Here is a 26833-nt window from a genome sequence, read left to right as displayed (position 1 = left end):
GTGTTTTCATGAACTTAGTCGCTACAACTATACATTATGCTCAATAAATATCAAGAGCTTTTGAAGTGGAGCATGCTACATACAAGCACACTGAATTAAGATTAAGACTGCATTGCATCAGAGCATAGCAGGTGGATGCATTCAGAGATTCCTGGTCCCAGCAACTTTATTATTTATTATCTTATTTTCTCCTCAGAAATCTCCTTCACAAATCTGAATTTCATACATCTAAATCAAACACCAACCACTGCAAATTACTGAATTTCACATGATGATCTCCCTGGGCTGCCACCCCAGAAACATACCCAAAACTTCCAGATTCACTGTCCCCAAAGATATGTTATTTCATCCCTTCTGTGTATAACTAGAAGTGTGAACTGTGTAGAATCAACAGCTCTTCAGCGTGTTGAATGTGGGTATTTCATACACCCCAGAGCATGAGATGCTGGTGGAGCTTGAATTGGACTCCCACACTTTGGGGGACTTCTAATAATAAAAATGATGAGGAGGGGGAGGATGAAACATGGACTGGGAGATCAAGGGTGTGAAAGGCTCGTGCCTGGGGATGGCTGCCTTTGGGTAGATACTGGGTGTGGGGGAGAGAGAACTGCATTTTGGGGGATTTGGGTTGCAGTCCCAGAGACTCTGCTTTGCTGAGGACAGCAAGAATAATGGTAGATGGACTATTATATTGTTTAAAAGCATACCAGCACAAGTAGAGAAATAGGTACCGCTGTGGCAGGAAGGTAAATGTTTCCCTGCGCTGTGGTACTCGTCCTGGTGTCCCATTGTGCCAGAAGCGGTTTAGTCATGCTGGCCACATGACCCAGAAAGTTGTCTGCAGACAAATGACGGCTTCCTCGGCCTGAAAGTGGAGATGAGTGCCGCACCCCATAGTCAAATTCAACTTGACTTAATCGTCCAGCCGTCCTTTACCTTTGCCTTTACCTTTCTTAATATTATTATAAATATTTTGCAACTTTAGCATCTTGCATTGTATTTTCGGTTGTACTTAAGGTAAAAGGTAAAGGACCCCTGACAGTTAAGTCCAGTCGCAAAGGACTCTGGGGTTGCGGCGCTCATCTCACTTTACAGGCCGAGGGAGCCGGTGTTTGTCTGCTTCTGCAGACAGTTTTTCTGGGTCATGTAGCCAGCATGACTAAGCCGCTTCTGGTGAAACCAGAGCAGCGCACGGAAACGCTGTTTACCTTCCCGCCGGAGCGGTACCTATTTATCTACTTGCACTTTGATGTGCTTTCAAACTGCTAGGTTGGCAGGAGCAGGGACCGAGCAACGGGAGCTCACCCCGTTGCAGGGATTCGAACCACCAACCTTCTGATCGGCAAGCCCTAGGCTTAGTGGTTCAAACCTAAGCTATCTCCCAGGAGAACAACCATCTCTGATGCAACTGAAGTGCATAGATATCAGTGTGACTGTTATAGGAACTCATCCGGTAGTGCCATTATGTGAAAATAGGCACTCTGTCATATGCCTGCAAGAATTTTAGAACTATTTTTGAATAAATAAAAACTTTCTGAAATGAACTTGAAAGGTTCTAGATGAAAGCACACAGATCTACATAAGTACATGAAAGGACAAGTGCAATCGCTTCCTCTCAGCGATGTTCTACCATCCAAGTCCGTTCCTTTTTTCCTTGACTAAAGAAATTGACCAAACTAGAAGCTGCTTCTGATCTGATCCGGTTAATTTCAACATCTTATTAACTGCCATGGGACATGGGGAAGCAACTGTAATGAGGAATTAGGATAGGAATCAACATACTTTTCCCTCATATGTCCTTTCATCTATAATTCTTGTAAACATGCTGTATCAGGGCTGGTACCGCTTAACAATACTATTATGGGGGTTGTAATTCACTTTACTCTTCAGAAGCAATCACATGTACATAACCATACCCATTTCAGAGGTTGCAGAAAGACTGCATGGTAGAGCTCCAGACAGGAAGAAATTTGCATTAAGTACATGCATACTATCACAGGAAGGAGCATTTGTCCTTTTGGACATTTAACCAAACCAACCACAGCCTCTCCTTTTTAGTAGTTTGTAGTGGAATAGTTAAAAGTTACATTCAAACAAATGACTTGCCACATGGAGTTTCCTCCACACATTTCTTTTAAGTGTTTGCCCATGTGACTTCAATTTACAAATCATGGATAAATTTTTTAGAAATTATTTACTGACTGGGAATAAGCAAGAGTTTAGCTTACTGGTATATCTTTTTTAAGAAATGCATGCTATCTGAAATATGTCTTTGCTATAAAATTACTTTAATGTCGTAAAATTGCTTTATATTATTGTTATGTCTGCTTTGTATCTCAGTATTGTGTGTTTAATAATGGTTGTTATCCACCCTGAGGCTGTGAATAATGTATGTCATCTGAGTAAGTAAGTCATCATCCACTGCGAAGGTGCATTCTGAACTCTCGGCTGTGTAATTTCTCTCCATTTTGCTGTGTGTGTGGTGTGATCTGCAGAGGGGGGGGGGATCTGAGTATAAATCCAGGGAGATGTTTCTGTGAAATTTCTCCAGCAGATTCCATCTGACACTTTAGGAGGGAGCCAAACATTTGAAAGTTACCACTTTCAAAGTATCCCCCAGATATCCAGTTTTTGGGAGCCTCCAGACATGGATAACTTAGTATAGACTATTATTGCTATATAGAAATTTGAAGGGCTAGAAAAAAAGTAAAAATGAAAATAAAATGAGGGACCCATCCCTTTCCACCTTTGATTTTTCCATTTCTCCCCTTCAACTTCCCTGGGGTTTTTTTTGGGGGGGTTGTTGTTGTTGTTTAGTCGTTTAGTCGTGTCCAACTCTTCGTGACCCCATGGACCAGAGCACGCCAGGCACTTCTGTCTTCCACTGCCTCCCACAGTTTGGTCAGACTCATGTTTGTAGCTTCGAGAACACTGTACAACCATCTCGTCCTCTGTCGTCCCCTTGTCTTTGTGCCCTCAATCTTTCCCAGCATCAGGGTCTTTTCCAGGGAGTCTTCTCTTCTCATGAGGTGGCCAAAGTACTGGAGCCTCAGCTTCAGGATCTTTCCTTCCAGTGAGCACTCAGGGCTGATTTCCTGAAGAATGGATACGTTTGATCTTCTTGCAGTCCATGGGACTCTCAAGAGTCTCCTCCAGCACCATAATTCAAAAGCATCAATTCTTTGGCGATCAGCCTTCTTTATGGTCCAGCTCTCACTTCCCCCCTTTTTTGGGGGGGGCCTTCATATCTGTAGTTCTGTGTTAAACTGCAGGTGGAATAGCAATGGCACTTCCAGCTTTTTGTAAGTCCTCTCACCTCTATATCGGTGGGCAGTGTTGCACATAGACAGCCATGCCTCAAGGTCTTCCAGCGTGGGGGGAGGTACACTACCTCACCCCTACGTCATAGCCAGTCATGTCATTGGCATTGGATGGCAGCCCCAGCCAATCAGCTTGCCAAGTGGGTGTGGCTACGGGCCATTTAAACTTGGCACCGCCGGCTGGCTCCCTCTTCCTGCCTTTTTGTCAGATCACCCCACCCACCCTCTTATCATGCTTTGATTTGATATGACCTTGCTATAGCAGTTATCGGTAGCCTGGTTGTTGGGGCAGGTAGGAATTTTTTCCACTTGGCAAATTGGCACCGTCCATTTGGTTTTCACCTACCTAGTAGCAATTGTCACAACTTTTGTGAGGTTAGGCATTGGGTAAGATTTTGTTTGGTTGGAGGGGAGGTTGTTGCCCTGCCTGCCCCTCCTCGGTAAGGGTATCCTGTTAAAGCAGCGGTTCTCAATCTGTGGGTCCCCAGATGTTGTTGGACTACAAATCCCATCATCCCTGAGCTCTGGCCTTGCTAGCTTGGGGTGATTGGAGTTGTAGTCCAAAAGCATCTGGGGACCCACAGGTTGAGAAAGGCTTTGTTAAAGGGATCCGAGGTGTGAATACTGTCCAAAGCCTGGGCGTGGGCTAGGGCCCACAACCCCTACGTGGACCCTCGTGGTGCCACCATCTGGAGGGCCGAGGTTGAGGAAGCCTGGCCTAAGCCAAACCGCTCACATATGTGACCAATAAAGTTGTGGCCTATTTGAACTCATAAACCAAATATTCCGTGTCAGTGTGACTTCTTGTTCTCCTGGAACTTTGTGGCTCGGGTGCCTCAGGGCGCAATTCAAATAATGTCATGCAGCCATTAGCAACCCTGAATGTTGTGGGGAGGGGCACAGTTTTCATTGGAACCATGATGTGGGACAGACAGGGTTAAATCCCACACACACCTGCACAACAATTCTGAACATGATTCTTTCCCAACTGCAAAGGAGGGGCGGGGGAGCTATAAAGACAATGAGGTTTGGAAAGGAAAGAGTTAAACTGATAATAGCCCTGATTCCCAGAGATGGGAGATGGACCATAAAAAAGGAAATTGTTAAAGCAATTTATAATGATCGTAAGAAGTACTTCCTTTTGCATGTTCTGAATCTCCCAGTGTTCAGCTTCATTGAATGGTCATAAATTCAAGTATTATCAGAGAGAGAAAAATGGAAACTTATCCCTGTGCGCTTTCCCCATGCGCAATCTTGTACCCTTCTACCATGCCCCCTGCACTGTTACTCACCTTTGTTCTAAACTAAAGTATGTTCCAGGAGCAACAACAGTAGATAAATATTATTACCTTCCTGCCCTATTTGTAGCCTTCCCACAGGCATCTTCTTGTAGCATGTGAGATGTGGTTGTGGACAACACACTTCTGTGCTGGATGGGCCTCTGGTCTGATTCATCAGGACTTTTAGGTTCTTTTCCAAATCTTGGTTCAGCAGACTCTGGACTATGCACACCACTGCCATTTGGATCGCTGAAATTGTGCTCCACTGGATACATTTTATATAATATTTTTATGGACCAGAAAAAAAATGTTTTGCCATTTTGTTCTGTTACTAGACCAAAATTAGCATAATTTCAGCTTCTGCCAAGTCAATGAATAATGATGAACTGCTGAAAAATTGTTTCGGGATTATAAGAACTGGTCTTTGCAGATACAAACGGTCAAAATAAAAAATAATTTCTAAACCTTATATTCTGTCCTTCATTGCAACACACAGAAACTGGGGCAAGAGGCTACCATAAACAGAGCATGGCTAAAGTTTCTGTTGGGTTTGTCTGTCCGTGAGTTTTCTACTTATGGAATTAAGCAACACTAATTTAGGCTAGAATCCCATGTGCAGTTACTTCCGTGTAGACATTAAGCGGTCAGTACAACTCTCACAGACTTCTATAAAGTTCAAGGTCACATGCAGACCACTAGGCCCTGCATCCCTCCAGAGCACTCCCTTAGATCTGTAAGAAGCACAGAGAGGTTATTGCCCAAAGTTGGTTTTAGGGGGTCATCAGCCACAAAGTTGTTGATCTTTTTTGGAAAACATTGCCAAAACTTCCTACAGCCCCTCATAGATTCCCTGTGGTACCCAATGCATCCTGCCCTAACCTTCATTTTCTTCTGCATGCAGGTCTGAGCTGGGGTGCAAAAACTGCCCAAGAAATCTGTGTCCAATTATCTGTTTAAGGTTGTGAATTTAGACAAGAGCTGGGAGCTGAGCGGTAGGAGAAATGGCAAGGGTGGTATGAAGGTAGACTGCTGGAGACTATGGAGTGCATGACGTGTGTGCGTCTAGCGACGTGCATGTAGTGAGATCAAACGCAGGAGCAGCTTCCCACCCTTCTCACACCGCGTGGCACAAACGCATGCATTTTTTTTTCACCCTTCCTCCTCTCCTCACCCTCATTCTGGACACTTTGAGTACTTGGGTCTCATAAAATGTAGTACAGTATTGGCCTGAATATAAGCCTCACTTCCCCCCCCAAAAAAAAAATTCCGACTGTGAAAAGTTCAAGTGCAGCTTATATCCACGACCTTACAGTATGCAGCCAGGAGCGTGGGGCAAACAGCGCCAGGAGCGCAGCAAAGGGGTGCCCACCCTGTGCATAGTCCCTCGTCCTCTCCCCCAAGGCCGGGAAGGGAGAGAGCGAGGAAAGGGAAGGCTGCCGGCAACACAGCGCAGTTCCTGTCCCCCCAGGTATGCAGCCAGGAACTGTGAGGAGGAATGGAGCAACATATTCATTGCCCCCCTCCAATTTTAAAGGTGTGGTTTATATTCAGGCCAATATGTTAATTTCTAATGTGGCTATTGAGGTAAAGTGATTGGGGGGGGGGCAAGGCTGCAACGGACCCTAGGTATTCCTCTGAAGAAGAGCAACTGTCCCATGTCCCAGTTTACACAGTAGAAAGATTTGCAAAGGCAGAGCCGCAAGGTCTCCTCTGTGATGACCCCCAACATCTGGAATGTGCTTCCCCTAAGTGTAGGCTGGGGGGGCAGGCCTCTAAAACCAGCCCTCATGACTCCCCTCATTGGCCCCAGATGAGGCCCTCGTTTTGTCTGAAACCTTAGCACCCTCACCAAACTGCACTTCTCAGAAAGCTATGACACTATAAAGCTGAAATAGGCTCATGATGTAGAAATACCCCAATAGAAAAAAAAGTAGTTCCTCTAGCCCAGCAGAACATCTCTGGCAATAGTCAATGTCCTATTTTCCGGGAGACAAGGCACCAACAAAGTATCCCATTCCTTGTTGGGTTCCACAAACTTTGCTAGATCTCTTTGAAACCTCTTTGTTAGCTATTACAGTGGTACCTCGGGTTAAGAATTTAATTTGGGTTAAGAACTTAATGATAACATCTAGATAGATAAATTAAGGATCTGTACAGTTTTGTAACATGCAGAAAATAATACTGTATATGTTGATAAACGAGAGAGGAGCTGAGGGAAGTCTGGGGAGGGAGGGTGGGCTATATTTTGGGGAGGGGAGGGGAAAATAGGGGGGATTAAGGATGATATGTTTTTCGATAAAATGTTATGTTGAAATTACTAATAAAATATTTAAAAAAGAGGGGGGAAACTTAATTCGTTCTGGAGGTCCGTTCTTAACCTGAAACTGTTCTTAACCTGAGGTACCACTTTAGCTAATGGGGCCTCCCGCTGCCACCATGTGATTTCTTTTCTCAACCTGAAGCAAAGTTCTTAACCCAGGGTACTATTTCTGGGTTAGTGGAGTCTGTAACCTGAAGCGTCTGTACCCTGAAGCGTCTGTAATCCGAGGTACCACTGTACGTAGCTTTCCTGAATGCTAATAAGTTACAAGAATGAATTGTATTCTGTTTGTGGTTCATTCGTAAATTATACACTTTCTATATTGTCTCTCCTCAAACCATACATTATTTGACTATGCCTGTATTATAACATCTTAGCTGCTGCCTTTCAAAGTTTTATCCTTTCTAAGACCGGATGCTTCATTATTTTCTAATATGAAGATATGAATCCCCTTTAGCACGGTTTGCCTTTTTGATAGTCCCATCTCTAGCTGTCTCGAGATCTCCTCCTCAAATGCTGGTTGCCAATTCTGGACGCAGTAAAGTGGAAGTACCATTGGGCTTTAATTCTTCTTAGCATGCGTCACTTTACATTTACCAACGTTTAATTTCATCTGCCATTTCCTTGCCCTTTCTCCCAACACTGTGAGATCCTTCTGTAAATCCTCACAGCCTGCTTTAGACTTAACTGTGTTGAATAATTTAGCATCATTTGGAAATTTAGTCACTTCGCTTGTTCGTTTTCCAGGTCATTAATGACTGTTCTGTAAAGAGCAAGTATCACACAGATTTTGGGGCACCATCTTAATCTCTATTTATTTTATTGCATTTATATCCCACCTTTTCCCCAAGGAGCTCAAAGCTGTGTACAAAGTTCTCCCCCTCATTTCATCCTCATTTCATCCCTATTTAATCCCTACAACAACCCTGTGAGGTAGGTTAGACTGAGAGGCAGTGACTGGCCCACGTTCACCCAGTGAGCTTCTCAGCTATTTGGGCCCTTGTCTCTCAGGCCTTAGTCTTAACTACTACACCTACCCTGACATCTCAAATCTTTGCAGTGAGAACTGGCCATTTGTGCCCCAGCTAGTTTATCTCTTTCAGCCAGTGTCTAATACAGAAAAGGATGCCACAGCACCTACATTTTCATGACACGGTTTTGTTATCAATACATTCTCTTTAAACCTGGAGGGATGATGGTGGGTTCTCTCTTGCTGGCGGGTTTTAAGCAGATGCTGAAGAACTATCTGTTGGAGATGCTCCTGCAGCCAGCAGAGAGTTGGACGAGGTGGCCTAGGAGGTCCTACCTGACACAATGATTCTGTTTGTAAAGTTAAAACCAGTTTTATAATATATTTTAGGTCAAATAGGCAGAGTTTTGTGACTGCAGTTCTAGCTGTCTTATCCAAAAAGCAGCCACTTGGTGGGGGCCAGTTCATATCTGGATCACAGCACAGAGGAGGGATGTCAACAACTTCTGTGATGGGGATCCCACATTTTCAGAAGGGAGGGGAGGGAAGAGAAGCTCCATTGTGGAAGCAGAAGTCTGTCATGTGCAGAGCAACACTGTTAGATGCAGCCCAGTGTTGAGAATAATTCCCCAGTAGAGAAAGAAGGCTTAGCAACCATAAGATCAGGCTTGCCAGTGGCACAGCTATGTAAAGGGCAGAGGGAAATGACACACCACACCACACAAAGACACAAAAACCAATTATTGTGGACTGAAGCTGGAGTTTACAGAAACCACTAGCTATGGCTGTGGTGACCTCATGCCAGTTAAAACAGGAGGTCGAGACCGATTGGTGGGTGCAGCTAGCTGGGAAAAACTGCTCAAGATTACTAGAAGTTTAAAATTCCATATTACTGAAGAGAAGAAAATATACATTATTATTTTTTGTCACTACAGAACACTCTACTGAAACTTCACTCATATTCTGCCTCTAGCTGGTGTGTGTGTGTGTGTGTGTGTGTGTGTGTGTGTGGTGTGTGTGAAGGCAAGGTAGCTTATAAATAAATATTTGAGGAGCTGGAGCTTCAATGGTTTTTCAGAAAGCTGGCTTTTTGCCATATTTCATTGGGATATTTCTTGCGGATGGATGCTGTGTGCTGCCCAGAATTGCCAGCACTGAATATGCATTCTTTGACTGTTGCTTGGAGGGTTGTAAATGTTTTATTATTTTGGTTCTAATTTCCCCGCATACAACTTTATACGCTTGCGGTGGCCTGCATAATGTTTCTATGTCCACTGTTACCCTTTTTGAAAAGCTTCTCAGACTTTACAAATACTGGTCTATGTATATTAATGTCTTTTTTACATCTGGTATAATACTTACCATCACCCCCTTTAAGTAGAGATGTGGCTTCCTATTATGTAGACACTGTTTCTCGCTGTTCCTCCACACTCCAGTCAAAAGTGGCCACGTGCCTCTTTGAGTGTTACACTTAAAAATGATTGTTTCGATCCTTTTTGTCACCGTTTTCCAGTTCCCCAAAGGTGGACCCAGATGGCAACAATTCTCCTTTATTCCCTAGCCAGGCAAGCACACATGAATCACAGACATACAATGTGGCCAATAATTTGCATTGCAGCGACCTCTGGTGGCCAAGTGTCCTTTCCGCTCCTGGGCTCTGCCTGAAGTCACTTCTAGGTGCCAGATTAAATATTGTGTACATTTCTGTGTAATTTCCCCTAGTTCTTGCTGTGTGTTTTTTTTAAAAAATAGAAAATACAAAATGCCATGGGAAGCTGCCACTTCCAGCACAAAGTGGTTAATACGTTTAACCCGTTCTCCTATGGACAACCTTCTGCTCAAAATCTCTCCTCTTTCTGGCTGTTTTTCCTGTATTTTCTAAAGTGGGTAGAAAAACAATTGGCTGGAACAGTTTTTACAGGGGGGGGGGAATAGCAGGCAGGGAAAGGGCTAAGTATCTCCTCCCCAGTGTCAACATAGGGAAAGGCCATAGCTCAGTGCTAAAGCATCTGCTTTTCATGCAGAAAGTAAAAGGTAAAAAGCAAGCCCTCTATGTTCAGTCCCCAGCATCTTCAGGTAGAAATGGAGGAGAATCCTGCATAAAATTCTGGAGATCTGCTGCCCATCCGTGTAGACAGTACTGAATGAGAAGGACCTGTGGTCTGTCTCTGCAGCTCCTTATATTCCTAATTGCAGGCTCCAAGTAACTGAGTTGTGTGTTATTCTTAAAAATAAAAATTTAAAGTCCAGGGAGAGTAACGCATGAGTGCATGTAGCCAGTACCTTGGCCTGATGTCGCAACAAATAATTGCCTGGTTAACAACCACCATGGATTTCACAATGTGACTTGCGTGAGTCACTGTGAGCTGTGCCGATCTCCTTTGCTGGCATTTGTTGCTGCTTTTGTTTCTTTGCTACTTAGGCGATAAAGTAAGGTGGGGTAAATTTGACTGCATGCCATCTTTGGACCAAAAGGTCCCCAAAGTAGCATACAAAATGTATGCCTAAAGTATGAAATATACCTACAGCATAAGGATCAAAGAGTAACCCCCCCCCAAAAAAAAACCCAACCCCAACTGTATTTGAAAGACAAAAAAACATAGCATAGGCACCAGAATAACAAAATGAAACCCTTGTTATTAAAAGCCTGATCTTCACCATTTCTTTGGAGGAGAATGAGGGAGCCAATCTCAGCTCTAAAGGGAGGGAGGGAGATTCGAGAAGATGTGTAAGTAGCAAAACATCTGCCTTGCATGCAGGAAACCCCAGGTTCAATCAACCCCAGGTAGTGCTGGGAGAGACCTGCCTGAAACCCTGGAGAGCTGCTGCCAGTCAGTGTAGGCAGTACTAAGCTAGATGGATCCACAGGTCTGACTCCATGTAAGCAGCTTTCTATGCCCCTATGTTCCAATGCCTGGGCCCCACAACACAAAAGGCCATGGCTCACATGCTCACTGGCCCCACAGCAGACAATGATGGGATGCATAACAGGCATGTGCAAAAAGGTTCACAAACCTTGTGACAACCCTGTGAGTCAAGCCCCTATAAATCCTCTAGGGACCCAGGTGGTGCTGTGGTCTGAACCAATGAGCCTCTTGGGCTACCCAATCAGAAGGTCGGCGGTTAGAATCCCCACAACAGAGTATGCTCCCATTGCTCTATCCCAGCTCCTGCCAACCTAGCAGTTCAAAAGCACACCAGTGCAAGTAGATAAATAGGTACCACTGCAGTGGGAAGGTAAACGGCGTTTCCGTGCGCTGCTCTGATTCCATCACGGTGTTCCGTTGTGCCAGAAGCAGTTTAGTCATGCTGGCCACATGACTTGGAAAGCTGTCTGTGGACAAGTGCCGGCTTCCTCGGCCTGAAAGCGAGATGAGCGACGCAACCCCAGTCACCTTTGACTAGACTTAACCGTCCAGGGGTCCTTTACCTTACCTTTAAATCCTCTAATGCTGGGATGAGAGGATGGGGTGGGGACTTCTGATGCAACACAAGCGTTACAAGTTCTTAGGCAAGGAGGAGATTCAAGTACACATCCTTTCCTATCCTATGCCCAACAATATTAACTTTTGGTGTGTGGTCCATCCATTCTCTTATCCATTCCTGTCCCCTGAAAAGTGTGCTTTTACATGCCAGTAGGAGCTAGCAACCCTGGCTGACTGGTCACACATGCACCTTTCTCTCTTGGCAGTAAGAAACACAAAGCAAAAGAGTGCAAGGGCCATCTGAGCTCGAACACCTGGTGCAAATGTTTAATCTGTTTTGCAATATTTTTCACTGGGGGCAGTTAGCTCATTCAGCTAGTAGCCTTCGTGCTGAATATTGAGAAATCAGCTGAAGAGAGCTATCCACACAGTACTTAATTCTAGATGGGGATGTCAGCACTTCTGTCTATTCCCATTTCATATATTCCAGGCTCTGTAAACAGAAGCCAAAGCTGGAGCTGTGGCACAAATCATACCTATATAAATGAGCATTTTGTGTAATGGTTCATGTCCCAGTTCAGTGTCCGGGAGTCTATCATGCTTAGCATTATTTATTTCATGTTGTTTGTGTTATTAAAAATGCTTCTGTCCCACATATTCACCCATGAGTCCCCAAGGTGGATAAGGATATAAAACAAACACAGCAAGATTAGGCAACAGACAAGCAATCAAATAAACAGTAAGCAATCAAAGATGTGCTCTGGAAGCACAAATACTAAAACAGTCTTCCGCAACTGTGTCACCAGATGTTTTTGATCTTTAGCTTTCATCATCCCCAATCATAGGTCATGCTGTAGTCCATGTTTAGCTGTAATCCAACAATGTCTAGGGACCAAAGTTTGGGGGAGGCTGTACAAATGCCACAATAACTAAAAGCAGAAACACTGAGCAGTAGTTAATCGCTAACATAGCCCACAATGTATTTTTCATAGCAAGATGCTGGGCTTGCTCTCAGTGTGGCGTAGTGAACATACACCAGGGAGACCCAGATTCAAGTCCTCCCTGAGGCATGAAACTCACTTGCTGACCTTGGCCAGCCGCTGACTTTCAGCCCAACTCTCAGCCTAACCAACCTCACAGGGTTGTTCTGAGGATAAAATTAATAAGGGAGAACCATGGACTCTGCACTTGGAGGAAGGCAGGGTGTAAGTTTGGTAAATATATAAGTAAACTTTTCTTCCAGCTGTCGCCGTCCTTCTTCCAATTCACTTTCCTTTCGAGCTGTTGGATGAGATGGGTCATAAAATTCATAAAGTTATCCCCACTGAGCAGATGCTGGTCAGTATTGAGATTGCAGCCCAATTATGCCTCACAGAAGAGTACAAATTAAAGAACCTATTTTTTAACCTCTTTTCTCATGTGGAACGGACACTGCAAGACACAATCCCAATACACAGTCCAAACTCAGTGATGGTAGCAATCAGTGGGAGCTACTAAGCCTCCGCATTAGAAGAGGTGTTCATAGGTCCCATGTAGCTGTGTACCTTGCATATATGGAGTCTCACTACAGTAGAGTGAGTAGAAAACTGGGCCAGTATTGCATAATATAGCATTGACGTGGAGTTAATGAAAGTGTCCAATGCATTTCACATGCATTTATTCAGTAATTCTCACATCAACTTTGCATAAGGTACTGGTAGGTCAGTATCATAGTCCCCATATTGCAGGGGAGGGGCTGATGAGGCTGATAGTGGCTTTCCGACGTCTATCTCGTGACTCAGTTTTGATGTAGGAATGTATTGGTTCACATCCGGTTCTCTTTGCCATTGTGCCACAATACCTCTGCATGCAGGCCTTTAGGCGCGAGCCATCTGCATAGCTTTCTGCAGCCTGTTAGCAATCCGCTTGCTGTGGAATGAAAGAATGGCAGCTTAGAAAAGGAAGTGGCAATCTCCGACACCACCCTGGACCCCTTTAACTAATTGCTTCAGTTTTCATTGCAAGAGAAAGGACAACAGCAAGCTCCCAGTGGAAGCTTATCAAAGTGACAAGGGCCCTTCCTGCTTCAAAAGCATAGTCACAAAGGAGTGAGGGCTGCTGAAGATGACAAGGCTGCAGAAAGTGGGCTTCCAGGGGCGGTGAGGGCAACAGAATTCCTTAGAACAGGGGCGGGGCGTTGTCTTCCAGATGTTGCCAGGCTACAGCTTCCATCATCCCTGGACATTGCTCAGGCTGGCCGGGACTGGTGAAAATCAAAATCCAACAATGTTTGGCCACAGACTTCCCCACCCTCCCTTAGAGTAAGAAACACTGCATTGCAGGGAGAAGTGAGCTCTTGGGAAAGTCACGTTTGAAGATTCCTGCTACAGACTTTCCCCCCTTTCGTTTTTCAGTTGTGCAAATTCCACCAAAACAGAGAGGCATCAACTCAAAGATTTTGATGGAAGGTTTCCAGTAACAGCAGAACGCTGTTTCGTCATACTGTTACATCTGCTTTGGATGTAGGGGTCTCCCAATCAAAAATGAAAAGCAAGCGCTTTGGTATCTGCCGCCTGGGTTGTTGTTTGTGGGGAGGTGTGTAAGCCATAAAGTATCATGCTAAGGGTTGGGGAAAAGAAAGCGTGCACAAAAACAAAACAAAACCCACCTTCATTGTTTTCATGCATTTTAGTGCTTGCTCAGTGCTTGTGTAAGCCCAACCAATCCTGGATCACGCAGTTAAGATGAGGATATCACAGCACCGCATAGCCAATCAGATTTGGCTGTGTGACAACATGGAGAGTAAACAAAGTCCTCTCGTTGCCCCATGACTGCCTGGTGGAGAGGAAATTGGTCAGTGTTCTTGCCCAGCCACCACTCCCTGGCTGCATTCAGAAGTCATGTCAAAGTAATGATTTGTCATTAAGAACCATGGATACCTGCTCCCTCCTCCTTCATGCATGTGGAGAGTTTATACGCTTCTGCTTCTTATTGACAGAAAACCATAGTTTGCCATTTAATCCACTTGTGGCAAATCATGGTTTGCAGAAACCATACCTTGCAATCAAATCAGGAGTCCACACCACAGTTTGATACTGGTTTGGGACCCTCATTTCCCCAATACTTAACATGTTTGCTTCTGGTATTGTGGGTAGGCTCAAAACCTACCTGGAAACTGTATTCTCTCCCTCCTGAAAGCACCACCCCAGTTCATAGCTTACAGGGTGCAGAAGGCAACACATTCTGAAAGATACCTTGAGCTATGAGCATCATCACTTTGTGGAATGTCAGTCACTACTGCAGTTATTTGAGATGGAGAACCTGGGGGTTGTGATAAACCTCTGGATTACAGGCACCTCTATCCATCCCCCTTCCCCCTCTTTTTCTACCAGTTCTGCCAAACGTTACAAGTATGAATGTGGTATCGAGATTGTCAGCACGGTGGGGAGCCTGATTGATTTTGCTTGGCTGAGCATGTTAAGAATTGAATTTTTCAGCATTTCTATGCCATTGGGAGGGCGAGGAAAGGTTTGCTTTTGTTTTGTGAGGATCGTGTGATTTCGGTACACTTTCGGAACTGAGAGCTCTTTTAAAAAGAAGGAAACTGAATATGGCAGTTCTCGATTTGTGATGGATGGGAGCATGATTACTGGGGTTTCTGCTCTGAGCTTATTGCACCATAGTTCAATGCACTGCTGGCTAATTACACTTGCTGGAGATGCGTTAATGATACACCTGTCACTATCACTGTGTGACAACCCAAAGGCAAGGAGCTGCCTGATGAGTAATCCCAGCATTGACCTGGGTATATTATCTTGTGCTTCATTTTTTTGTCAAGCTGTATTTCCAGAATCTCGAGATTCACACACAAGAGGAGGCCTATGACACCACAGATGGGAGGGGCAGCAGCTGTTCCCCCACCCACCCAGCATTCATATATATTTGTGCAGGATGCTTGCAAAACATTTTTATTCAGGGCTGCTCCACACATGGATGGATATTAACTTCCATGTAGGAAAGTCGTATGCACATTACCACTTGCGGCAAATAGACACATGCTGAGTAACTGCGAGTGGCAGCAGGGTTCCATCGTGTGTGATGGATTCAGCCCATTAGGTTTGACCTAAAGGACTACGGGCAAACAGAAAGTAGTCACTCGTCCTCTACTGCAGTCTTTCATCTGAGCTTCCACGCGTCTTTTTGAGCAGTATTATGAAGATAGGGTCCATGGCAATTCTCATGTGTGAGAAAAGCCGGACTAAATCTAAAGCAATGCAATACACAATTTAAGGTGAGCCTTTCTGTGAGTAGGTACCAACTGCATGCTGGAGTATTCCTAAATCCTTTTCTGTAGTGTTTCTTTTTTTTGGGGGGGGGGGGGAATGAGACTAGTCTTCTACCTCTAATAGAGATGGCGAATCTACTGTATGTGTCCATTAACATTTGTTTAATGGAGCAGAGCCAATTTAGCTAAGCTGATCGTCAGACATATGAATCTGTCATATGGTTTCACTCCGTGGAATATTTTTGTGGCTCTTGGCCAATTACAGAAAGACGTGTTTTGTTTTTAAAGGTAGGAGGTGTTTCTGATCGGGGGGGGGGGAATAACACGACTCTCTTAGCAACTACACACATTAATATTTTCTATATGGATTCCACACTGTATAACCACAAGATATTAGTTTCGTAATAATTGTTCAGGTTCTGTACCGTTTTAAATTACAGAATTTATTTTTATGAACGGCATTTTTGCCAGTACTGGGCTACAGGATGGTCACTGACACATATTCCACTATCAGCATATGGAATATGCATCATGGATTACAAAAGTCTAAAATGCATTCCTGTCGAATATCTTTTGAAATGGGTTATGTGCGTTATTATGAGCTATTGTGTTTTTATGAGGCTCATATATAGAATAATTGTAAACTTTCCAACCTTTAGAAGACATCTGAAGTCAGCCATGTATTAGGAAGTTTTTAATATTCAATGTTTTATTGTTTTTGTATATGCTTGAAGCCACCCAGAGTGGCTGGGGGGCAACCCAGTCAGATGGGTGGTGTACAATTGTTGTTATTATTATTATTATTATTATTATTATTATTATTATTATTATTATTAGAAAAAGTCATATATTTTCCTTATCTATATATGCATATCTAGCTCAATTGCATATCATTACATAAACTTTGGCATATATGGAGCCAGTAATAATTAGAATAATAATAGTAATTCTTTTATTTTTATTAATTTGTAAATTGCCCTATACCCATAGATCTCAGGGCAGTTTACATCATACAATTACAATATAAAAACACAAAATACATAATAAAAATAAGAACAGAAACAGAGCAATAATCTGCCCTTCCACAATACATTTAAAAGGGCATTGTTTCAGTGTGTCACTAATCGGTTGGGGCAGCCACACACAAAATAAGTGGAGGACAAGATGGCCGAATTTTAATGGGCACAAAAGATGATGCAGGGGAAAAGGTGAAAATCCCTCCGCATCGCGGACATGTTCCAAAGAGGGACCTCCCACCACTGCTTTCAACTTAAAAAACCCAAACAGGATATCCCATTCACAGAATTCCAAGGCCATATCAAGTCTGGCTCTAACATAGCCAGAAAAAGTGTTTGAAATGACTGACTATAAACGGATGAGCAAATAGCAGCTTATAGTGGATATTGCAACTGCAACTGAGTGACTGAAGTCCCTTATTCCGACCTAAGTAGGTGATGGTTCCTTGATTGTGGCTTCCCCATTGACTTGGTTATAATGAGAGTGAAATGCACGACTGCTCTGTGGTGCAGTGGCTGGTGGACCTTCAAATATCCCTAATCACTATGCCTGAAACTACCTGAATCCAAGGGTGATGACCTAAAGCTTTTTATTCTCTTGTATTTCAGCACCAAACTTGGCAATGCCGTTTGGATGCGTTACCCTGGGCGATAAGAAGGATTATAACCAGCCATCTGAGGTGACTGACAGATATGACCTAGGGCAGGTCATCAAAACGTAAGTCTTTGCTCCTCCTTGCTTTCAAAGCTCCTTCCAACTCTATGCATCCTATACAAATGGCACTGGTTGCCAGTTGGGCACTTGTCATGTGAAAGGGTAGTTTCCATTGCAATGACTCCATTTGTCAACTGCAGTCAACAGACAAGCTGAGACTTAGGTCTGCCCCTCTGCCACTAAGAGCCATCCAGGTCCACGGGAGTGGTAAAGCTTGAATGAACCACAATGTAAGATATACAATACCATATTCATATTGCCTAAATAATTTGTCTGTTTAGGCCATGGCCCTGAACAGCAGCAATTCACTGGCATTTTGGAGCTTAAGTGAACATGGAAATTGAAGGGGTTCTTTTTTCTTAATAGAATTCAACAAACAGGTATCTAAACTGCTGCTTATTGCAGACGTAGGATTGCTGACCAAAGCAGCTCCCCACATCACGTTCTCCCCTCTCTCCTTCCCCACATCTTTGTTGCTGGCAGGGAATAGGAAAACACACAATTTGAGCTTGCACTACACATTAAGTGCAGCTAAACAATATGGGGAGAGAGGGCTATTTTCAGTGGCCACCCATGTCTCCTGTAATGGGTCACTTAGTGCACACAGTAATAGTAATTTTCCGTACTTAGACAGCACATAGTTCTGCTGGTTAGGCTTTGTGGATTAAGCCAATAACCACCCATTGCAGACCAGGAGGTGAGGACTCATGTTGAAAAGGCTGTGGCTTGCCCAAAATGGCATACGGGCTGCTCACACAATCCCACATGCATACAACAAATGTGTTTAGGAGGGAGTGGAATCGCAGTGGCAAGCCCTAGTCACATATTTTTGTATATTTTTGAGGTACCTATGGATGCAGACGCGGGTGGCGCTGTGGGTAAAACCTCAGTGCCTAGGACTTGCCAATTGTATGGTCGGCGGTTCGAATCCCCGCGGCGGGGTGAGCTCCCGTCTTTCGGTCCCAGCTCCTGCCCACCTAGCAGTTCAAAAGCACCCCTAAGTGCAAGTAGATAAATAGGTACCGCTTTATAGCGGGAAGGTAAACGGCGTTTCCGTGTGCTGTGTTGGTGCTGGCTCGCCAGAGCAGCTTCGTCACGCTGGCCACATGACCCGGAAGTGTCTCCGGACAGCGCTGGCTCCCGGCCTCTTAAGTGAGATGAGTGAACAACCCTAGAGTCGGACACGACTGGCCCGTACGGGAAGGTGTACCTTTACCTTTACCTTATGGATGCAGACTCATACACAGAAGTTGAGACTGTGCCACTTGTACAAATCTCTACATGTACAGTTTATAAATTTATACACATGTGGGCAAATGTATGTGCATATGGTAGGGGCAGAGCTTGTTGATTGAATCCTGCTCCTTTTTATGTGCAACGCATTATAAACATGAGGCTACTAGTATCATGGTGAGTTTAAGTTAAGACTTGAACTAGGGATTTCCTGGCTTGCCTCACATACTTTTTCCAGAAGATATTATCCAAGGCCAACATATTTGGATACTAAAAGGCTTTGCTTGCACTCTCTCGTCAAGGTTCTTTTCAGCTTCCCCCCAGGTACTTGTTGACTTTAGGTCTAGTGCCAGTATTTAGCCTTTGCACCGTCTTTGGGCTGCATTGCCAAACAACCCAATTCTGAGAAGACCTGGTCCTGGTGCATCAAGAGACTCTAGCGGCCTCACACCAGCCATGCATGGAAAGGGCTGTAGCTTAGTGACAGAGCAACTGCTTTGCATGCAGAAGGTCCCGGGTTCAACCCCTGGTGTCTCCTGGTTGTACTGGGAGGAAACCCTGGAGAGCAGCTGCCAGTTAGCATAGACAATACAGAGCTCCATGGGCCAATGGGTCTGACTCAGTAAAAGGCAGCTTCCTATATTCCTCCACTGAACATGAAAGGAAGTAGTGTGAACCATTTGGCCAAGCTCACAATTTCTTATGTTAGCACAGGCTTATAGGACGGTTGCTCCTCCTTAGCTTTCATCCTACCCCTACCCCATGCCTGGACTTCTCCAAGAGCAATCACATTTTGGTGGGACCTGGGATAGAGTGCTTGAATTTGGCATGCATCTGTTAGACAATATGGTAGATAGATGTATACATCACTCTTGAGAGGGTGGGTGATTCATGAAGTTAAGGTATACGTGGTCCCTCTTGGGCTGCTCCAGCTGCTGGGCATGGACTGCTTAAATCTGAAGGTGGGTGTTCTTTTGCCAGAGAGGAGTTCTGTGAGATATTCCGTGCCAAGGAGAAATCAACAGGGAAGCTCTATACATGCAAGAAGTTTCTGAAAAGAGATGGGCGCAAAGTGCGGAAGGCAGCAAAGAATGAGATCATCATCCTGAAAATGTGAGTTGTGAATGTCCACACTGATTGATACACTAGCCTCTGCTTTTTTCAGCTGATGTATTGCAAGAAACTACCTGGACTTTCTCTAATTCTCTAGAATGGCTCCTACATTGACTTAGGCATTGCCAATATTTTCAGGAGGAACTGGATGTGCACAACACTGATTGGCCAGACCGTGCGTCAAATGCAATGCCACATTCCTCACTCTCCCCTCCTCAAAGCAGGGTCCTCAAATGGAGTCACAAAGCCACACAAAGCCAATTCTTGAAATAGGTTCTTAAATGTAAAAAATATATATGTAAAAACACCTTAAAGATTAAATACCAGTCAGATGTTTGGGCAGAGAAAACAAACAAGCTCTCCTAGTGCCATGACAAGAGCAAAACTAGCAAGGAAGCACAACACAACTCACAGCAAAAACAACAAACAGCAGAACGCCTATTCCTATTTGAAAGCTCATCTCTACACAGTGTTAATAGCTCTTTTTTTAAAAAAAAAACAACTTTTGGCATTGTACACTGGCACATCTGATCCCAGATCATGTGCCAGATAGCTTATCCTGCCTATAGGTGATATACAGTGTTAGAGTAAACTCACTGGGTGGAATTCAACATCACACTATTACAAAAGCTCCATCTGTGCAGGAATATCAGCTTGCCAGATAGAATGAACCCCCCTCCCCCCCCCCACTGTCCTGAGGCTTCTTCTGACACACACACACACGCACACACACCCCGAGCCAGGAATGGGGGCAAGTCCCATTACACAAGCAAGAGCCCTTGTGCAGGGCTTCTGCTAATGGGGTTCATTAGGTGACTATTGCCCACTGAGGCCCAATAACTTAAGTCTATTGCTTTCAATGGCTCTGCTCTGCAAATGACAAACTTTGCATGTCACTCTGTATGAGTGATAGGAAACCTTTATCAGAATGAGGGATATACTTCCCTCCAAGCAACCTTGCCTTTAGTGGGCCCTGCCGTCGTTGCAGTCAGAAATGGGGAGGGGGCTTTGCCCGCTACTCTCAGTGAGAAACTACCATGGGTGCCCATGGGAAGTATCTGGAGTACTGTGGCCACTGATGATCCATGAAGGATGCTGACAAATGGGGGGGAAAAGATTTAGAGGAGAGCTGCAGGAATGATGGAAGCTTTGAAGGCTAATCCAGTGCTGAAGGAATGCGGTGCATTCTGTCTCAAAAGGAGATTGTTAATCTGTCCCAGGCATAGGCAAACTCCGGCCCTCCAGAATTTTGGGACTACATTTCCCATCATCCCCTAGCTAACAGGACCAGTGGTCAGGGATGATGGGAATTGTAGTCCCAAACATCTGGAGGGCCGGAGTTTGCCTAATCATGATCTATCCATTAAAGGGTCCTTATTTGCCACATCCACTGAGGGAAGAACAGGGACTCAGATTTAAATGATAGGGAACATGATTTAGGTTAGAATGTACTTCCAAATTATGGAAGTAGCAAACGACTGGAATACGTTACAAATAAAGGTGACAGCATTCCCCATGGACGTTTTCAAGTAAAAGTTGAGCAGGTACCTGCCAGAAATACTTTGGCGACAGGATCTATGCCATACGCCAGGAGGTCTCTTCCAACCCCTAGTTTTTCTCTTCCTTTCCTTTCCCTACAGGGTGAAACACCCCAATATTCTGCAGTTGGTGGATGTGTATGTTACCCGGAAAGAGTACTTCCTCTTCTTGGAGCTGTAAGTAGTTGTTACCCAGAACTCCCAAGATGTTGCACACATAATGGCCTCTCCCTTTTGCTCTGTTGGGGCCTTGGACTGCTCTACTGTGCCTGCTCAGCTGCAAACCATCTTGTTGACACTTCACAGGGTGCCTTCCCAAAGAGTGATTAGAAGCTTCTTCAGGAGACCATCCATAAAGAGAAAGATGGAGGGCATGAATATTAATTTACTCTTCACTTGTTCTCCACACCATTCATGAATTTCTGTTCATTTGAGGGAACAGTTGTAAAACGTCTGCTTTGCATGTAGAAGGTCCCAGGTCCAATCCCCGGCTAGGAAAGGCCGCCCTCGGAAACCCTAGAGAGCTGCTGCCGCTCAGTGTCGACAGTACTGGCCTAGATGGATCAGTGGCCCGACCCCCAGTAAAGGCAGTTGCGTGTCGAGACCCCAAAGCCACCCCCTCATTGAGAAATAACACACACAAGGACACAGATATTAAATTAATGTTACTGGGCAAATTTTAGCCACAACTTTATTGATAACAGAATGTGAGCAGTATTGGCTAAGGCATTGAATGGACCTGACTATATCTGACTCCTGCCCGATGCGGAAGGGGGAGCCCCGTCGATGCATACCAACTTGAGCTCCCCCTGGTGTTCCCATGTTGATGTTGAGGAATCATTGCTTCAGCACTGGTGATCTTTGCTTCTTCCAGTACACTGGCATTAGTTCACCTGTCTTCCCAAGTGATGTGTAAAAAATTTCAGTCATGGTTTATATGACTTGTTTAGCAAAATTATGGTGAACGTGCTTCTCTGTCCATGGTGTGGCAACCCTTGCCTTGCAGGTTACACAATTTCACGTCTTCCCTTGCCACTTTGTCTCTCTTCTCTCATCTGCAGGGCTACTGGCCGAGAGGTCTTTGATTGGATCTTGGACCAGGGTTACTACTCTGAGCGTGACACCAGTAATGTCATCAGGCAGGTGCTGGAGGCTGTGGCATACCTGCATTCACTCAAGATTGTACATAGGAACCTCAAGGCAAGTCCGTCCATCCTGCTGCTAGCCTTTGCTGCACAAATGTCTGAGCCAATTATCCATCCCATCCTCATGGGCTCTCGCTTCCCCTAAGAAGCAGACATAAGCAAATATAATAATGCTCCCCTTCCTATTCCGTTCTTTCTCACTGTTTTCTGTGGCTTACTGGCAAATCCCATTCATGTTTCTATATACAGAAATAGACGCAAACCCATCCTAAATACCTTACTTTTACATACATACATATATGTTCCAGTAACAAGAAGCCGAAAGCACCAGCCTGAAGATGACGAGTGAGACCTCGTCGAAACGTCGCCTAGACACCCCAACTTTTACACGGGAAGACACCCGAGGACACCAAAACCTGCATTCCTGTACCCGTGAAAATCTACGAAAGCATATATATATATATATATATATGCAGGTTTTGGTGTCCTCGGGTGTCTTCCCGTGTAAAAGTTGGGGTGTCTAGGCGACGTTTCGACGAGGTCTCACTCGTCATCTTCAGGCTGGTGCTTTCGGCTTCTTGTTACTGGAACAGAGCGGGATCTCAATGTTTGAGTTCCTATAAATACTGTAGAGGGGGTGTGGTGTCTAGCCTCCAATGTTCTGGGCAGAGAGGAAGTTCCCAGGCTAGTGTGCCTTTTCTTCTTTTGTTCCTTAATTACTTGAGAGATACCTTGAGTGATTTCTTGAGTGATATCCTGAGTACCACTTAGGTGGGTCATTAGGTGTGGATTAGTTGCTAAAGTCTTTGTGTCTTGACCTCTTGAACTTTGTGAAGAGTTTTCCTGAGAAGATGGCTGTATTGCACTTAGTTGTGCTTTGGCTTGGCTTCGTGTATAGGGGCGAGCTGTGGTTTTGTGGCTTGTGTCAGCCAGATCTGTGTAGGGATTGCAGGGGGGTGCAGCATCCGGAGGTGCCACCATGGATTGGCTATTGGATGGTGTCAGTAATTCATCTGTGGAGAGGGTCTGGGTTTGGGTCTGGTGTGGTTGATTGGTGTTGGCGTTCTGTGTGCCTCTGGATCTGGTGTCAGTTTTTGTGGGGAGGGCTAATTTCCAGATGTCTGGCAAGCGGGATGTGTCGTCACGCTTATTCATGTTGTGAGGGTGTTTCTCTATCTCGATGGCTTCCATGATTATTCTCTTGTGGTGATGTTCCGTGTTAAAGAGCAATTTGGAATCTGCAAAATTAATTTCGTGTCCTGTTTCTTTCATGTGTTGGAAAAGAGAGGAAGTTTTTTCTTCTTTTTTGACGGCATTCTTGTGTTCTGCGATACGTGCATTTATTCGTCTGTTTGTCCAATGTACGTGGCTGGGCAGACTTTGCAGGGTATTTCATAGATCCCTTGGTTTTCCAACTGGATTTTATCCTTGGGGTTTCTGAGGATATTGGCTATTTTTTGGTTGGTGCAAAAGGCTGTTTTGATATTGTGTTTATGGAGGATTTTGCTAATTTTATCTGTAGTGCCCTTGATATAAGGAAGGAGGGCCATGCCATTGTTTTCTTCTGTGTCTTGGTTTTTGGGGGGTGTTTCCTTTCTTCACAAAGTTCAAGAGGTCAAGACACAAAGACTTTAGCAACTAATCCACACCTAATGACCCACCTAAGTGGTACTCAGGATATCACTCAAGAAATCACTCAAGGTATCTCTCAAGTAATTAAGGAACAAAAGAAGAAAAGGCACACTAGCCTGGGAACTTCCTCTCTGCCCAGAACATTGGAGGCTAGACACCACACCCCCTCTACAGTATTTATAGGAACTCAAACATTGAGATCCCGCTCTGTTCCAGTAACAAGAAGCCGAAAGCACCAGCCTGAAGATGACGAGTGAGACCTCGTCGAAACGTCGCCTAGACACCCCAACTTTTACACGGGAAGACACCCGAGGACACCAAAACCTGCATTCCTGTACCCGTGAAAATCTACGAAAGCATATATATATATATATATATATATATATATATATATATATTCTGTCCTTAAAAGAGAATTCAAATAAAAGATGTCATAAAAAATTCCAACAGCAGCAGGGATTCATAGAATCAAGTAATCAGCAAGGGAAAAACCTTAACATAGCACATGGGAGGCAAAATGAAGAAGCTAAAAGCTGATTGTTTAAGAAGGCTTTTAACTAGGTGCCTTAAAATATACAGGGTCAGTGCTCGATGCTCTCATCTGAAAGGGCCCTCTGCGTGGCACAGCACTGTGGGCAGGAGGGAGCCATTCAGCAGTTTTGCCGGGGGAATTCCTTTCTCATTCATCTCTTCCCCCACCCCTTTCCTGCTGTGTCCCTGCAGCTAGAGAATCTAGTGTATTACAACCGCCTGAAGAACTCAAAGATTGTGATCAGTGACTTTCACCTGGCCAAGCTGGAGAATGGGCTCATCAAGGAACCCTGTGGGACCCCTGAGTATCTAGGTAAGAGATGGCACAGTCAGCACAACCAGATGATGTTTTCATGGAAGGACCCAATGGGGGGGGGAGATTATACACATATAGTATCTTGTGCAGGCAGATGAAATGCAGTAGGTGCTGATTTCTCCAGGAAACTCACGCCTTTGTAAAGTTTCATGATGGAAAAGGCAGACCCAATGACAGCTAATTTCATATTCTATCGAAAATAACATTCCTGCTCTCCACAATTCTCACACAAGAGATACTCATTCATTCAAAGCCATAACTGCTGTCTGATGAGACATCTAGTTCAATTCCCCGAGACTCCCAGCGAGAGGGGAGTGAGTGTGGCTCACTGGAAGATGTGAGGGGTGTTTCCAGGGTGGCTCACTCATGACATGGGTGTTAAATGCTCCTGAGATGTTGAGATCTTTGGGGACAGTTTTATCTCTTATTAAAACAACAACAACCCAGTTCTACCTCTCTAAACCTGCAGCACATGGGATGTTGTCTGTCAGGGCGCACTAGTTCTGTTTGCAGGGATGTGTTATAGGTTCAAATACACAGTCCTTGCAGCTGCTTTCAAAAGTAGTATAGTCCCAAAGGTGACTGCACCAGATCATATTTTATCAGTGTAGATTTCCACTCCGATCAAGGCAAAGTTTCTGAAATCCTATGTCCTAGAGCTGTGTTTCATTGCCCTATATGTTCATGGGAGCAGCACTTGCCATCTGTTCTTGTCCTTGCAGCTCCTGAGGTGGTCGGGCGCCAGCGGTATGGACGGCCTGTGGACTGCTGGGCTATTGGTGTGATCATGTATATTCTGTAAGTAAGGAGCAATGAAGAATACTGGAGTCCTCAGCCTATCTTACTGGTGACCGGGGGGGGGGGGATGGAGGAGGGTTAGAAAACAGGATATGAGGAGGCTGGTTGCTAAAGAGAAGGAACTAAAAGCTATCTACAGGAGAAGAACCATTCTCAGCTCTTGCAACGGCAAAAGGGCAAAAGATTGTGTATGGTCAGAGGCTTCACTCAGTGGCAAAACTGTACACCTATCATTTCATATGACTGTCAGTGCAATCAGTTAGATTTGCAGGCATGACAGGGCCTTTTTGGTAGTAGCCCCATGATTTTAAAGTTGAGTGGTGCATTTGTAGGCTTTAAGCGGACATTAAAAAGTCATCTATTTCAGATGGCTTTTTCATAAAATATGTTGCGGTCTCCTGCAGTCTTTATAAGGTTTTTAAGGCAGCAGTTTGATTTCATCCCTGTAGGCGCACTCCACTGTCTCTCAAGACTGACAGATGCTAACGACAAAAAGGCTTAGCTCGTTTTATGTGGTCTTTATTATGGTGATTTTACGGTTTTTATTTTTGGTATCGTATAATGTTTTTGTTTCATTTTTAGCAATATGTCTGTTGTTATTCAGTTTTATAGGAAGACACCTTGTTGCCCTAAAAGGCAGCTTATAAACCTTTTCAATAAATAAATCTCTTGCAGCTGATCTCGTTCCTATAGCTAATTTCCCCTCCTACTGCTGTGCTACAGGTTGTCAGGAAACCCACCATTCTATGAGGAAATGGATGAGGATGATTATGAAAACCATGATAAGAACCTGTTCCGTAAGATCCTGGCAGGCGACTATGAGTTTGATCCTCCCTACTGGGATGACATCTCTCAGGCAGGTAAGGTTCTATGAATACTGGAGAGAAGGAAAATGCATGCTGTTACTTGTAGGAGGTACACCCACAGACCATGAAGGGAAATACATTGTCAACGGTTCTTTTATCCAATCAACAGTATTCCCACCTAGCAGTTGCCCTGCAACAATAAACTCCTACCTGATTCTCCCAGTCATGTAAGTCTCAACAAAAGTCAGTGCCATTCTAGGGCAGGTAACTGTGATCTCTCCCTTAGCTGATATGTGCCCCTAGCACCTCCCTCGTAAAGAACTAAATAGGTATTAGGCAAGAAAAATCACAGGAGACTTCCAGTTTCATCTGATAAATGGTAGTGAGAGGAGACACTACATCCTTTTCTTC

General features: G+C 44.5%; 1 protein-coding gene and 1 long non-coding RNA gene across 3 annotated transcripts in view; one reads left to right on the top strand and one right to left on the bottom strand.

The window, feature by feature from the left end:
- The window catches only part of CAMKV (CaM kinase like vesicle associated), a 63351-nt gene that overhangs the window by 29158 nt on the left and 7360 nt on the right, over nucleotides 1-26833 (top strand). For both annotated transcript variants that reach the window (XM_083726624.1, XM_083726625.1), the window contains exons 2-8: nucleotides 17205-17313; nucleotides 19525-19656; nucleotides 21297-21371; nucleotides 22256-22394; nucleotides 24695-24815; nucleotides 25541-25616; nucleotides 26340-26476. In XM_083726624.1, coding sequence (XP_083582750.1) covers nucleotides 17219-17313; nucleotides 19525-19656; nucleotides 21297-21371; nucleotides 22256-22394; nucleotides 24695-24815; nucleotides 25541-25616; nucleotides 26340-26476 — 775 coding nt within the window. In that variant the 5' untranslated portion in view covers nucleotides 17205-17218. The remainder of the gene's footprint in view (nucleotides 1-17204; nucleotides 17314-19524; nucleotides 19657-21296; nucleotides 21372-22255; nucleotides 22395-24694; nucleotides 24816-25540; nucleotides 25617-26339; nucleotides 26477-26833) is intronic.
- LOC310838869 lies at nucleotides 12957-14126 on the bottom strand. The gene is made up of 2 exons (XR_014561190.1): nucleotides 13963-14126; nucleotides 12957-13223 (listed from the first exon to the last, which is right to left on the bottom strand). It is a non-coding gene; the product is annotated as an uncharacterized lncRNA (long non-coding RNA).

Source organism: Podarcis gaigeae (assembly GCF_964106915.1).
Source record: "Podarcis gaigeae genome assembly, chromosome: 2".
NCBI lineage: Eukaryota > Metazoa > Chordata > Lepidosauria > Squamata > Lacertidae > Podarcis > Podarcis gaigeae.
This window is presented reverse-complemented; position numbering and strand designations above follow the sequence as displayed.